This window comes from Parasteatoda tepidariorum, chromosome 5 (genome assembly GCF_043381705.1).
Source record: "Parasteatoda tepidariorum isolate YZ-2023 chromosome 5, CAS_Ptep_4.0, whole genome shotgun sequence".
NCBI lineage: Eukaryota > Metazoa > Arthropoda > Arachnida > Araneae > Theridiidae > Parasteatoda > Parasteatoda tepidariorum.
In genome coordinates this window covers 1,865,184-1,879,789 of record NC_092208.1, presented here as the reverse complement: position 1 = coordinate 1,879,789, position 14,606 = coordinate 1,865,184, and the positions used below count along the sequence as shown (strand labels likewise).

Sequence of the window (14,606 nt, the reverse complement as noted above, 5' to 3'; positions counted from 1 at the left end):
AGAAACAGTTAAAACAAAGAAAACTTTGTAAAATTTCATTAATCTTGAAGATTTCAGAGGAAGCAAAATGTCTGGAAGACATTGGGTAAGAAGCAGACAATTTTGAATTAGTGATATTCTAAGAAATTTTATCACAGTCTTTTTTCCCGGACTACATAAAGTAATTAGCAGTCTGTTTGTCAGCACGAATAATAAAGTTAACTTTAATATCTTTATGAACGAATCCTACAATAAAAATGATAATCTTAGGAATTTGTTAATTAATTTAATAAAAATTTACATTAAAATTAATTTTAAAATAATTTACATCGGAAATTTTTTTATAATATTATTTAAATTTAAAATATTTCAAATAATTTTATTTTACCACTTTATTACATTCCTTAATTTATGCACCCAAGCAACGTTTAAAGACTATGACAGAATTAAATTGTACAGTGATGTTCTTAGTTTATCCTTTATATTTTTAACTATCCGTGTTTTGAAAAAAAAATAACCTAAAGCCTTTGAGTTAGATGTACCATGAATTGTTAAAATTGATTACTTTATCCACTGTAGAAGGAATCAAAAATGTTTTTGTTGTTGTTATGTCCAGAATAAAATTGTGTAGAATAATCGATCTTCAAATAAATAAATAACTTTAATTACATACGAGCATATTACAATGTTTCATAAACTGGGTATTAGGTTAATATTTCCTTTCCCTCTCTTTACATTATAGTGTTTAAAAAATTTTATACAACCGAGTTAATGTCCTGTAATTTATAAGCCAGGAAAATGACAGCCAAGATAATGACAATTTTGTCATTTTACAGCATTTAACATTACTTTAATTTAAGATTTTGGCCTAAGCCGTTTACTTTCCGCAGAAAACATCAGGATTTCTTTAAATAACTGAGATAAATGTAAATAGTTTATGTTATTAATGATTTCAAGAGGACATGAAAATGACAACATAAAAACCATCTCACTTTGTATAATTTTTTGAAATACATTTTGACTCAGAAAGTTGGTTCTTTATTCATGCAATTAGACATGTTCTGATAGGATGGTATTCTAATCAATCTCTTAACCTAAGATAATTGATTGCTGGCGCTATCTATTTTGGTTATAAATTACTAAAAAAAGTGCCAGGAAAATGACTGATTTTCATGTGAAAGACAAATTATTGACAGAAAAAATTATTTTCAATAAAGTTTTCTGGAAATAATACCCTCTGCATAAATTCTAGAAATGCTTACAACGGTTGAGATAAAAAAAAATTGATATTGAAAAATGTATCGGAAGGTTTGAAGCTATTTATTATTGGAAATATTGTTTAAGACATACCAGGAAAATAACATTTTGATATTCAATTAAATTTTTTAATTATGCAAAACTGTCAATGCTAGTGCAAAGTCATTTTAAAATGCTAACAGCAATGCTATTTTTTTTTAAAAAAAAAAGCTCTTTTTGTAGTATAGTATTAGATCTTGGAGCAAGAGACTGTGAATTGTCATATTTCGTGAGAATCACTCATATAAGGAAAAATGCACAGCGAGTATGATGGGAAAAAATCTTTAACTCCAACCAATATTAACCGTTTATCTCCCAGAGAAATAAATCACGTGATCTTTAATCTGAGTTAAAACGAAATATTAAATTTGACTATTTAGTATATATATATATGTGTATNCGACCAATCAAATGCCTCTATTTAATAAAAAGTCGGTCAGCCAACCAACAGTCAGAAGATAAAAAGGATCTCGCATAAGGAAAAGGAACTGGGAAAGGAACTTATGCAATAAAAAATAATTAGGTATATATTTTTACTTTTAAAATTAATTGAGTATTTTACTTAATTGGAAACATAGCTGATTGTAGTTTATTGTAAAAATTTAGATTCTAAAATTTGATTTTACGATTTGAGCTATTAACAGAGCTGCACTTTTATGCAGTGCTGTCATCTGGTGATGAAATAAGTAAGTCCCCTCGTATTGTTTACTGATGATGTTTAGACTGGTTAAACTAGAGGCTGAAATGGCATTTGTTTTGATCATATTATTTAAATGTACGAATAAATCATTTGATAATTTTTAATATAACTGCTTATTTTTTCACAGCATAATTATGGTAATCTAGGGTACAGTAGTTTCTTGTGTGAGTTTCGTGTCATTGTTTATTTTGGAATTTCTTATCTGGCTTATTGCATCAACTTCTTGTTTTGGTTAGCTCTTTTCAGATCAAATTGTATTGTCCGGTTATGTGTGTGAATAAATTAATTTCAGAGATGTATTTAAAATAAATATTGATTTGTATTTCCATTGAAATAGTATTTAAATTAATTTCTCTAAATTATGTTTTCTTAGGTTAATGCCTTTAATTTCGCTAAACTAAGAAATTTACTAAATGAAGTAAAGTTTTTTTCTTTTAATTCCGTGTTATTTTTCACAATGCGTTATTTTTAACATATAAAACTGTCTTTACGTTAGATATTTTCTACTCAATCTTGGCGGTAACATGCCAAAAACTTTGAAAATAACCGAATAAGAACTTGAAGGGTATAACTCATAACTATTCCCGGACAAACCGTTATACGTTTTTTAAATTGGAAAGCCTTTTGGCACAAATAATGAAACAGAAACATTCCTGATATTTCTTGTTAAATTATTATTATTGTGTGTTCACTTGCATACTTTTTCATTAACAAGTCTTAAAAATATTTTCTACTACTATGTATGTTCTTATGTTCAATGTATGACCTCCTATTAGTGTGATCATTACATGAAGTCTTGTTTGCTGTTCCATAGATGAATGTTAATTTAATTGCCATTTAAACCTTTGAGAAGGTTTCCCAATCGTTGTCTCCCTCATAAAAATGGTCAAGTCTTGGCAACTTCTGGGCTGTGACCCGCGATGAACTAATAAAAGAGAAACATCAGGAAGGGAACAACTGGAAAGGTATAACTTGCAGCCACCTCCGGTCAAACATCTACTTCCTTTTATTTTAAAAAATAATTTGCATGTTTAACATACTAACAGGTAAAAAAAAGTTTGTACTTGGTTCGACAGATCATGTTACAGAAATATTTACAAACGCTTCATTCTGATAGAGTGCCCTAAATTTAGTGTCATTTTTTTGAAACCCCAAAAATTACTCAAAAAACTGGTGTTAAGACATTTTTACACTTTCAAGATGAGGAGATTTCCGTATTGTGATCTGTGGCAGAATATTCGGTGAGGTCTTGGCAACTTCTGGGCAGTGGCCTGTGAGAAACTGAAATAAAAAACATCACAGGAAGGGACCGACTCGAAAGGTTACGCTACCATGTCGATTTTCGCCTTGTTCTATGCAATAGCGTGCTTTTCACATTGTTCTATTCAAAATTTTTGCAATTCGTTTCGCCGTGACGTCGGTCCGTGGCATATGAAAGTGCCTATCATTTTACATGTTTGATGAAATATTTGCGAGTCCACATGTGCGTCTACTGAACTGGATTCTTGCACTCTCATGTGCAACTCTGTTGCATTTTGCCAGATATTCTCAATTTCAGACGTCATTTTCCACCCTCTGATATCGAACCGAAGAATCTCTCAATCATTTTATTACGGCTAATATAATCAAGACAAGACTTCTTTGTCAGAAACTAGTTATCTCATCATGATCATGTTTGGAAATTATTTTGCATTATGTTAATCTATACAGTGCTTAAAAATGTTTTTTTAATGCTTAAAATGTGCTTATCTTTTGTTGAAAGATCTGGCTATGTACTCTGTATAATATTATTGATTGATGAGGAACTCAATGTTTCTAAGAGAACTAATATTTTTATTTTTTGCAGGTTTCTTTTTGCCTGGTTATTATTGAGACTATCATAATGGTATTTTTGATCTATTTACAAAATTCACACAGAGTGATATCAGATACCAATTTTGGTTAGTCCGAACAAATATTCATTACCCACAATGCCTGGTCGCACTTCAGATTCTCGGAAAAGAGTGGATCATTTTCAGAGGAGAAAAGTTGGAAGCATACGTGATAATCCAAAATTGATGAAAATCCGTCAACAGTTCGAAAATGCTTCAAAGGAAGAGGATCTCCCGAAAGCCAATACCTTTTGCGAATTACTGAATATTGATTTGAAATTATCTCGAGTGGAAGGATTTCAGGTACGTCGTCATTCAGAAGGAGAAGATTCTTTGCACGTGAATCGAAATTCTGTTAAAGCATCAAAGTTTTTCTCATCACCATCAGTCGATGAAAAGAGCTTGGTTGGTGTGGAAGCTTTGACAAAAACACTAGTTTGCGAATCAAACTCTGATAAATTCTGCATTTCTAAAGGATTAGAAAATGTGTCTCCACCACCCCTTCCCAAGAGGGGGGTATCTCCCGCAACCCAAAGTTTTCTGCTTGCTCCGACGAGCAGCCCTAAACGACAGAACCTTCTGTCGAAAGAGCCGTCCGGCAAGGAGACTAGCGTTCAAAAGGCGATCGAACTCTACGAAGGGATGTCGTCTTCAAGTCCCAAAAAGAATAAATCTGCTAAAAATTACGGGAGTCATCACAAAATCGTCAAACGAGAAGAGACTTTTTCGAAGAGAATTCACAAACGGAGAAGTAGTTTTCGAAGGTCTAAACTCCCTTCGGACTGTCCTCCAGCTCCTGTCAGTCAGAAGGAAGAAACCAGCGACTGCGAGGAGGGAAATCAAAATGTTTACCAAACACTCTCCACTTTTCCTGCGTCTCTCGACGATCCTTACGACAGGCTGAATAGGATTCACGACGTTCTGCATCAGATTCATGAGGGGCAAACTTCCGCGTGTGCGGCTTGCAAAGCCATTCCATCCATCAAGTTACGTGACAGTGCAATTCTGGAAGTTAAGTGCCACGAAGTGTCGCCCCATCACCACCCGCCCTGCATTTGTTTCTCTTGCCAGCATTCTGTGTTCAGTTGTTCTGTGTTGCAGGCAAAGCAAGAAGACGATCTCTACTATAATCTGTGTTGCCTCAACCTGCCCAATCGCGAAAGTTGGAGACAGTCGAGGCGGAGGCCCGTCTGCGAGCAGAATGGCCGCCTTTGTGTCGTAAACTGTGATATTGAAAAAAGTGCCAAAATTGATTCCTCGCAGAAGGAATACGAAAACTTATCGAATTGCCACTCAATGTCCCCTAGGCAAAAAGATACAGCCAAACAAATGAATGGTAAGTTCAGCTGTTATAATTTACAGGGTATCCGCTCACCTGGAAAGTCATGGTTTTCGGTATTGAACAAAATTCGTCATGATTTTGAAGGGATTTATTTATAGACTATGTCAACCTTCATCTATCAAAAGGTACCTCAAGATAGAATCGAGTTAACATATCTTATATACCAGTGATTTGGTATTTAATATTTATAGCAATAGTTACGCCACATTACTCCCCTTCCAGAATTTTATGAATGATTACCACTAGTTGATTCATGCTGTTTATATATCAGGGGTCTGTCTAGGTTTTTCTGAAAAATACCTATTTTGTGAAAATTTAGACATAATTTGTGAAAAATTATATTTAAAAATCAACACAAAAACATGGTAAAAATATAAATTTATCGTTTCTTAAGTGATACAAAAGTAAAACTTTAAGAAAAAGAATTTTGTGAAACTACCGTTATTCCTAACAATGAATTTGTGAAGGTACCGCTAAATGGTAGTAAATTCGGCCTAGACAGACCCCTGTCAACTGTTTAATGTGGATCATCCATCAATATTGACAAGTTCCTATCACGTCCGGTCACCAATGAAGGGATTTATTTATAGACTATGTCAACCTTCATCTATCGAAGGGTACCTCATGATAGAATCGAGTTAACGTGTCTTATATACTAGTGATTTGGTATTTAATATTTGTAGCGGTAGTTACGCCATAATTTTAACTATTTTTTAAAAAAAATCATGTAAAGTCATGGTTGCTGAAAAATCTAATTTTTAAAATGGAACTTACTCTCCCAATTTCATGGTTTTCCGAATATCTGAATTTGTAACAAAATCCCCACTTATAGTCATATTTTATTAAAAGTATAAAATGTTTTTATCCTGTGTTCCTAAAAATTATAGTGTTCTTTCAAAAAAGGAAATAAAGAACACCACTTCTAGATCGAATTATCTTTTAAACTTCCTTGATTTCAGAGTTTTTTTTTTTATCTATTTATTATTATTTTTTTTTATTTTATCGATTTAAAATTCTTGTTTAGGCTTTTTATATTACAATTACTTTTAAGAAGAAATAAAACAGGTTTAAATAACTACATATTTCTGACTGTATTTAGTTATTTGCTTTTGTATTTTTTTTTTTTTAGCTATTTTATTGCTTCAACTCTTTCTTTACTCTATTTTTTATAAAGTCAATAAATATGAAGATGCAGTATATAACAGTTTTGGTTACACCTATCATTTCAATTAATGTTGTTATAATGCCTTTTTTAAATTTATTGCTGTGTTTTTGTCGGAGAAAATAGTAATTTCGGTAAGTCATGAAAAATTCTTGGAATTATTCAGGAAAAGTCATGGATTTGAAAATCTAAAATTGAGCAGATACCCTACAAATAATAGATTTCGCCACGGGGATATTTCTGTATCGTGATCTTTCTTTCCATCTACAATCACCAAGCTGCCAAATAGATTTTAAATTTGCAAATCTTTTTTACAAAAAACTTGTGAATGTTAAACGAATTATATCTTTCGAGTTGGTACCTATCTGTAATCTTTTTTTAAAAAATTTGTTGCTGGTGGTTGCCCGGAAGTTGCCAAAACTTGGCAATTATTCTTACACAGATCATGATGAGGAAATATCCTCTTTGCCACCATTCACTTTTGGTTTTAATTAAAAATTCTTCTAATTTTTGTACATTCTTAAAAATTTAGAAAGCTTTTTACAAATACCAATCAGAATAATGTCGTTACTCAGCTTATATAAACATAACTAAATTATGATGTCTACTCTATTGCCTGTTATTTCATCTTCAGAATGACTCTCCCTTCAGTTACCAAACGCAAATTTTTTTCATCTCAAGTTTGTTTATTTTATATGATGTGTCCTTGATCACATTGTTCCTTAGCAAATATCTGTAATTTGTAGATTTTGATTTCATTCTTGTTGTGAAATCATCTGCCACAAATGCTAGTTTAAAGATGGATTAAAAGCTCAAAAAAAAATTTTTTTTTTTTTTATCAAAGTTGAAAAACTATTTTTTTATAACTAGTGGGCTGCGCCCCCTGCTCGCTAACGCTCGTCAACTCCCGAAAATTGCTACGCAATCTTATATGGTTTGCTTTGCTCACTACTAACCTAGGTACATTGCAAATGCACAAAATTCTAAGAATTCAAAACAATCATTCAAATCCATATAACAACTTTTTTTTTAAAAAAAATAACATCTTTTTATTAAATGCTAAGTCATTAAAATAAATTTGAATTCAAATAAATGACATGTAATTCGTTAAACCTATTAAAAACGTGCTATAGTATAAAATCTTAAGATAAAAATTCTAAAACTGATATCTCTTTAAAAAGGTTAAAATTTAGACTATAATTATTCGTCAAATAAATTCGTATATATAAATTCGTGAAAGAAAGCGCTTTCGACAAAATACTAAAATAGAGATCTATCGACAAAGACTACTCACTTCTGCTTAGCTTAATAGTATGAGATTGCCGCAGCTGATAGTGTGATTACTGACGTTTGGTGAAAATGCTCTCTCTGGTTATTTCACTTTCCGGTTTTAAAAGTGCTATATTTTGAGCCACCTCAGCTAGATTTGGCATGTGACATTTTTAGCGGCAATCATCGGTCGATTTTTTAGCGTTGCCATTCGGGGAGTTGTAATGAGGTTTTTTTTTTTGTCGCCGTGTAAGAGAAATATATATATATAGATATCACATTTTCCATAAAATATTTTCATATTTCAATTTTAAAAAATTATGGTCCAGTTTTTTTAAAAAAGAAAGAAAAACTACACAGGAATGTTTTCTAGTTAAGCCACTGTATGTTGTTACAAAAATGTAATTTCTATGTTTTTTTTTAGGAGAGTCTTATGAAAGTGATGAAGGTTGGGTTGATGTGACTGATTCAGAAGATGAAAAATCTTCTCCACTATCAGAGAGGTGATTTCTTTTTTATTTTGACACATTGTGATGTGGGTAGGGTTACAAAAAACCCATCCCGAGTTGGTTTTATTGGGGTTTTTTTTTTCGAAAGAGAGGGCAGGGACAAGTACCTTATTTTAAAAAAGCATATATTAATAATAAAGTTTAATTTTATGAATTGACTTAACATATAGATAATTAAAGTGTAATTAATAATTAATGCAAATAAATTGTCTGAAAAACGTTTCTTCTGACATCACATTACAAAATGTTATGTGTACTCACATAGATCACACATTTGAAACTTACTTTTACGCAGGATTACTTTTTATTTATATTTTAATCTTAAAAAATTCTTGAGGAAATTTTTTTTTTGTTGCATAGAAAGCGAATCAAAGGCATTGACTAATCAATAGCCATACAGTCAATTCTAGATTGTGTTATAACCAGGGTTGGCAAGATTTTGCTGCAGGTGGAAAAAACCATGGTAAACATTGGTAAAAACTGTCCTGGCAAAAGCAGGTTTTTGCCAAGCAAATTGGCAAAAAATGGCAAAAACCTATATTTTCCAAGATGAGAGGACAAAAACACATTTTTGGTACAAAATTATTCCTAAAATTTAAATATATACTATAAATATAACAATAATTACAAAAAAATTAACAAAATTATTATTCATAATTAAATCATAATTTAATAATATATCATTTTAGTAGTTTAAAACATTATTGATTGGAAAATTTGCAATTATTCTCTTTTTTCCAGTGAAATGAACTTATTTTAAATTAATATAACGATAATTTAGAGCATGAAATCTATCAAGATGTGTAGTTAATTATTGTACAAATAATTATTTTTTATAATATAATAATAATAATATTATACAAATAATAATATTTATTTATTTGTAAAAAAAAATTTATTTAAGGATTCTAAAATGAAAAGAGGTCAAAAACTTTCAATGTTTTAAAAATTATTGCCTTTATATTAATTATTAATGTGTTAAAAATAATTTTTTCATGTAATGTATCAATTATTATTCCTTATGATTGATTTAAATTTATTTCAAGTATTTTGTAATAATATTTACTAATCAGCAATGTAGGTAATTTGGTTTTTGCCGGTTTTTACCAGTGTTTGCCGGCAAAAACTCCAACCCTGGTTATAACACTCATAACGTGATCGATTTATAACATATTTCCTCTGTCTGTGTTTATTTTGAATTAAAATCTTTATGAAATAACTTTTATTGTAGTATAATTTATACTCAAATTATTTTGCTTTTTATATGAAACCTATAAATTTTTCTTCATGAATTCCACAAATAATTTTTTTCGCCAGATTGTTGTTTGTTTTTTAACCATAGCTTTATGTTTTTAGGCTAGTCTACATATATATTTCAATAAAATAACTCTTAACACAGGATAAAAAAGAAATCAATTAAAAAAAAATAAACTCAACTAGGTAGAACCTTTTACTACAATCAGGGGTCTGTTGAGAAGAAATTTGGATCCGCTAACGAATCCTTTAATTTATCTTTTAATCAGGCCTTAATTTATCTTTTAATCAGGAATAATTTATCTTTTAATCAGGCCTTTCACAAATTTGTTTATCTTCATTATTGTTTTGTTAATCGAATAAACACTTCCCGAAGGAGGGGGGGGGGAGAGATTGTTTGAGACAAACAAAGTTTCCCTAAGTTTAAATTCCAAATGTAGTATTCTAAGAAAATATTTCTACTTTTACAAACATTGTGTGTGCATTCTTATTAATGTTAAATCATAATTTTTTTTGTAAATAAATAATTGATCAATTTATATTTATTCATGAAATTTATTAATAGAATATTATGTAAATAAAAATTACTTTCTGGCAATTTTTTAAATGAAATATTATAAATTAAAGAATTGTTTAAGTTTACTTAATGCTTAACACATTAAAAGTGATACATTACTAAGTTGTGTTATTTAAAATATGTCAATTGAAATTATTAAAAATGTGAGTGATTTTGTTTCCATTATTCGTCCGAAATGAATATTCTGTGTTGAGCAGTATATTCTAAATACCAAATATTTGTATGTTGCATCTCTAATTTAGTTGCAGCAATTCTTGAGCAGAATCTTGTATCTATTTACAATTTAAAAACTTCTTGAAAAGGTTTTTAGCAATTTTTGCAATAACTGGACCCTATTTAAACAAATTCACAAAAGCAGGACCCTGGTTGAAAGAATGTGACTTAACGCTTATTTTCTATTCACTAATTATGTATAGTTTTTTCACATTTTTAACATCCGTGATAACTCGGGATAGTATACTGATGGCAAATTAAATGTTTTTTATACACAAAAAAAGTTAAATTTCAGCTTAACACATTCGCTGCCACTAAAAATGATATTTCCATCCTCAGAAGCCGGATTACAAAACAGGGTTTTAATAGTTTAAATGTTCCTTATATTTTACTGGGAAAACCAGAAAAACGAATAAGCATAATTTTCCTGTTTAGAGAGCGCTCTGGAGCGTCAGTACCAACCACACAGACCCAACCTGTCTTCGTGAGTGTCACTGACGCTCCAGCGCGTCTGATCAATATTCTCAGAAATTGCTGGCATATTGCATAAAATAGCAGCTTAAAAGGAATAAAATGGAATACCATTCAAGTATATGTAGTACCATTTCTGAAGCAATACTGAAAATATTTCAAATAATAAGCACAATATACAGATATTGGCAGTCATGCACGTAAAAAAATTCAAACAAAAATTTTGAATACCAACCACAAAAAATAAAAAAAATAATGCTTCACTAACGTGCCGAAATAACCTCTCCGTTCAGCTCCCAAAGCCACACTAAACACAGAGCATATAACTTATCGTAGTTGATCGACGCGCCAGCGCATCGTCGGCAGGGGCCCTCACCAGGGCGGGAGGTGGGCGCATGATGCGCCCACTTAAAGCTTGGGGGGGGGATTTTTACACTAAATAAAACGAATAGTTTGGGAGGGGATTTAGAATTTGCCCAGGAATGCGCCCTAGAGCTTGGGAGGGATGGGGGCTACTGATCGTCGGCATACTAGGAGGTGACGCGCTTGTGCGTCGGTGGCAGCGAGCGTGTTAAAACTTGGGTATTACATTTTATTTGAGTTCCTTCTATCTGTAAATGAAATAAAAAAACACGTTCATTCCTCACATTTCCCCTCTCCTCCTCCAAAAAAAATATTGGTAGGGTTAAACTTACAATTTTTTTTTAAAAAAAAATAAGAGTTTTTTTATATCTATTAATAATTCTTTAATGTTTCAAAATTAGTGTAAGTAATCTCCATGATTGTTTGCGTGATAATTTAGTCATATATTTTGTTTACAGGACTATTCATCCGCCTCTTGATGATCAAAATTTGTCTCTTGAAATTGTTGATATCATTGCAGAGGTATTTGCTTCTCTCTCTCTCTACTTAATTACACTCTGATTCATATTTGATTTTATAAATTGGGATATCTATAGTCTCTGGCCAAACTATACGACACACTATAAGATTCTATGTAAAATCATAATTATCAAGTGATACTATACAGCCTTATTGTTTTCTGCACGATTGAAACCGATTTGCACTTTTTTTCGTTCGTGTATCAATGGGTTAACATTGTCGTGCAATATGTTAAAAATAAATACAAATAAGAAGTATATAAAAAGTCTGCTGAATAAAAACCCATTACATGTGTCTTCAAATATAAAAGTATTGTATATCAACTCGTGCCAAACATGTCATTATTCAAAAACTACAGTGCGTCTAATAATTTGATACAAATATAATATACTAATATAATGCTTGATATAATAAATATCCTATATTTATATAATATATCGTCTAATTTATTGGACCGTCGAATTTATATGATGTATCGCCTAATTTAACCATTTGATACACGAACGTAAACAAGTGCAAACTGGTTTCATCTGAGTAAAAGCAATACAGCTGTACAGTATCACCTGATAATTAAGATTTTACATAGAATTTTATAGTGCATCTAATAATTTGGCCGGGGACTGTTGTACACTTATAAGAAAAAGATGTTTCAAATTTAAGTTTATAGAAAACTATATTAACATATTTTTTTAATAGCAGAATTTGAAATTTAAGCATACCTGCAAAGTCTCCCGTATTTTACAACTATCTCCTGTTTACCTGTATATTCTTAAATTTCTCCATATTTGTTAAAGAAATCTTGAAAAAAAATTGGCAATGAAATACCCACTGATTGCAAAAATACTTCTCTTCTTCCTCAACAGATAGTGCTATTGCCAGTACTGCAGTATGTTGAGTGTTGATAGTTTAAGTTCCCCTTGCAGTCAGGCTTACTGTGAGACGTTTTCCTGGTTTTCCTCTCCGTGTAACGCAGTTGAAATGTAGTTCCTCAGCAAAGTCAAATATCTCCCAATACTCGATTGATCTAAGGGGTTGGGGTCAAAATGACAAGGCTGCAGAGGTGAACATTAATTGCTGTAACCCCAAATTTGGGTCGGCAGTTCAACGACAGTTATAAAATAGTTTAAGTAACTATAAATAATGGTTTAAAGAAATCTTCTTCAAATTAGGATATTATTTCCAATTTTGAATTTCTCTTTTTGACTTGCATGATTACGCATTATGTATCAAAACTTTACTCAAAATGTCGCTAGTAAAATCTCCGTTATTATATTTCTCCTATGTTAAGTTTCAACATTGTTTTAAAGTTCATAAAAGTTAATATTACTTTTAATCATTGCTTTTAATATTACCTTGCGTGTGAAGAATAATTTCGAATTTATCTTAAAGATTTCAATTTTGCCAACAAATAAATTAAGTAATCTAACCTCAGCTTCAATTTGTCTGAATCATCTTTAAGTTGATCATATATTTGCTTAAAACTCTTCAGTGATATTCTGTCCCCATATCTTTATATTTAATTTTTTAAATAACTAACAGAAAGTTTGTTGTATGGCTTAGTTTATCTCATTAAAATATACAAAGCATTCTTAAGTTTATTTATATTTGAATCATTTACTGTGGTCATTTTCTCTTAACTCTGAGGAGGGTAAAATGACGATCATTGACATTAAATAATGATGGGCAGAAAATAGCATTCCTTAATTCTTTTAAAATACAGCTTTTTGTTTGGATTCTTTTACATTTTTCCTCATTGTTTCTTTCTTTTCTAACTCTGACCTTTCAATTTCCCTCAAAGTTGTCAGGGGTCTGTCTAGGTTTTATGAGAGGTACCTATTTTATGAAAATTTAGACATAATTTGTGAAAATTAAAAATTATTTTAAAAAATCAACACAAAAATATGGCAAAGTAAGAAGATATTTTCAAAATAAATTTTTATATATTTTCCCCCGTATATTCAAAAATAGTTTTGCTATTGTAAAATTTTGAGCTTAAAATTGTATCCAAATTTAAAAATCATTGTCCATGTTAAATTTCAACTTAAATTTAAAAAAAAAAGCAACATGCATTTAGCAGTTCTTGCACTAAAAGTTATTTTCATTATGAGAGTATTTCCCATAGGTTCATATAGAAACAAGTTTCACAGCGAAGAAATGTTTCATAAAGAATTAAAGGTCTGTTAGAATAAATTTAGAACTATGTACGTATGGTTAGAATTTAAAAATCATTGTCCATTGTTAAATTTCAACTTAAATTTAAAAATAAAAAAAAGGATCCGAACATGCATTTTGCAGTACTTGCACTAAAAGTTATTTTCATTATGAGAACATTTCCCATATGTTCATATAGAAACAAGTTTCACAGAGAAAAAATGTTTCATAAAGAAATAAAGGTCTGTTAGAATAAATATAGAACAATGTACTTGTGATTAGAATTTAAAAATTCATGAAAATCATTGGCCACTGTTAAATTTCAACTTAAATTTAAAAAAAAAAATAATAATAAACGAACATGCATTTAGCAGTACTTGCACTAAAAGTTATTTTCATTATGAGAACATTCCCATAGGTTCATATAGAAACAAGTTTCACGGAGAAAAAAATTTTTCATGAAAAAAATAAAGGTCTGTTAGAATAAATTTAGAATGTACGAAAGATTAGAATAATGTTCGAATTTCAACTTCTTGTAAAGTTTACAGAGGGAGGCTTTAATTTTTAAAAAAAATACTCTGCACTATCTGATGAAGCACTTTCTTTTTTTTCTTACGGGGATACAAAAACAAGTTTCTTTGTCAGAAACTAGTTGTTTTATATTGATCATCTAAAGTCTTTGAAAATTATTCTGCATTTTGTTAATGTATATAGTGCTTAAAAATATTTTTTGAGTGCTTAAAAGGTGCTTATTTTTTGTTAAAAGATTTGGCTATGCGAATTAAAAGATTTAGCTATTAGAATAGAATTTTTATACATATTGCTTGCTTGAATATTTAAATAAGTATAACCAGTGCATAATGAAGCGAGCCTAACATATAGCAATCACTTTAAAGCTTCTCCTTTTCTTTGTTCTAAAATTTCAGTTTG

At 30.3% G+C, this 14,606-nt stretch overlaps 1 protein-coding gene across 1 annotated transcript in view; it reads left to right on the top strand.

Moving 5' to 3' along the window:
• The first annotated feature begins 1,963 nt into the window (after positions 1–1,963).
• The window catches only part of LOC107442238 (uncharacterized), an 81,040-nt gene continuing 68,397 nt past the window's right edge, over positions 1,964–14,606 (top strand). Inside the window, exons 1-4 of the mRNA XM_071180872.1 lie at positions 1,964–2,139; positions 3,822–5,182; positions 8,044–8,122; positions 11,465–11,528. Coding sequence (XP_071036973.1) covers positions 3,946–5,182; positions 8,044–8,122; positions 11,465–11,528 — 1,380 coding nt within the window. The 5' untranslated portion in view covers positions 1,964–2,139; positions 3,822–3,945. The remainder of the gene's footprint in view (positions 2,140–3,821; positions 5,183–8,043; positions 8,123–11,464; positions 11,529–14,606) is intronic.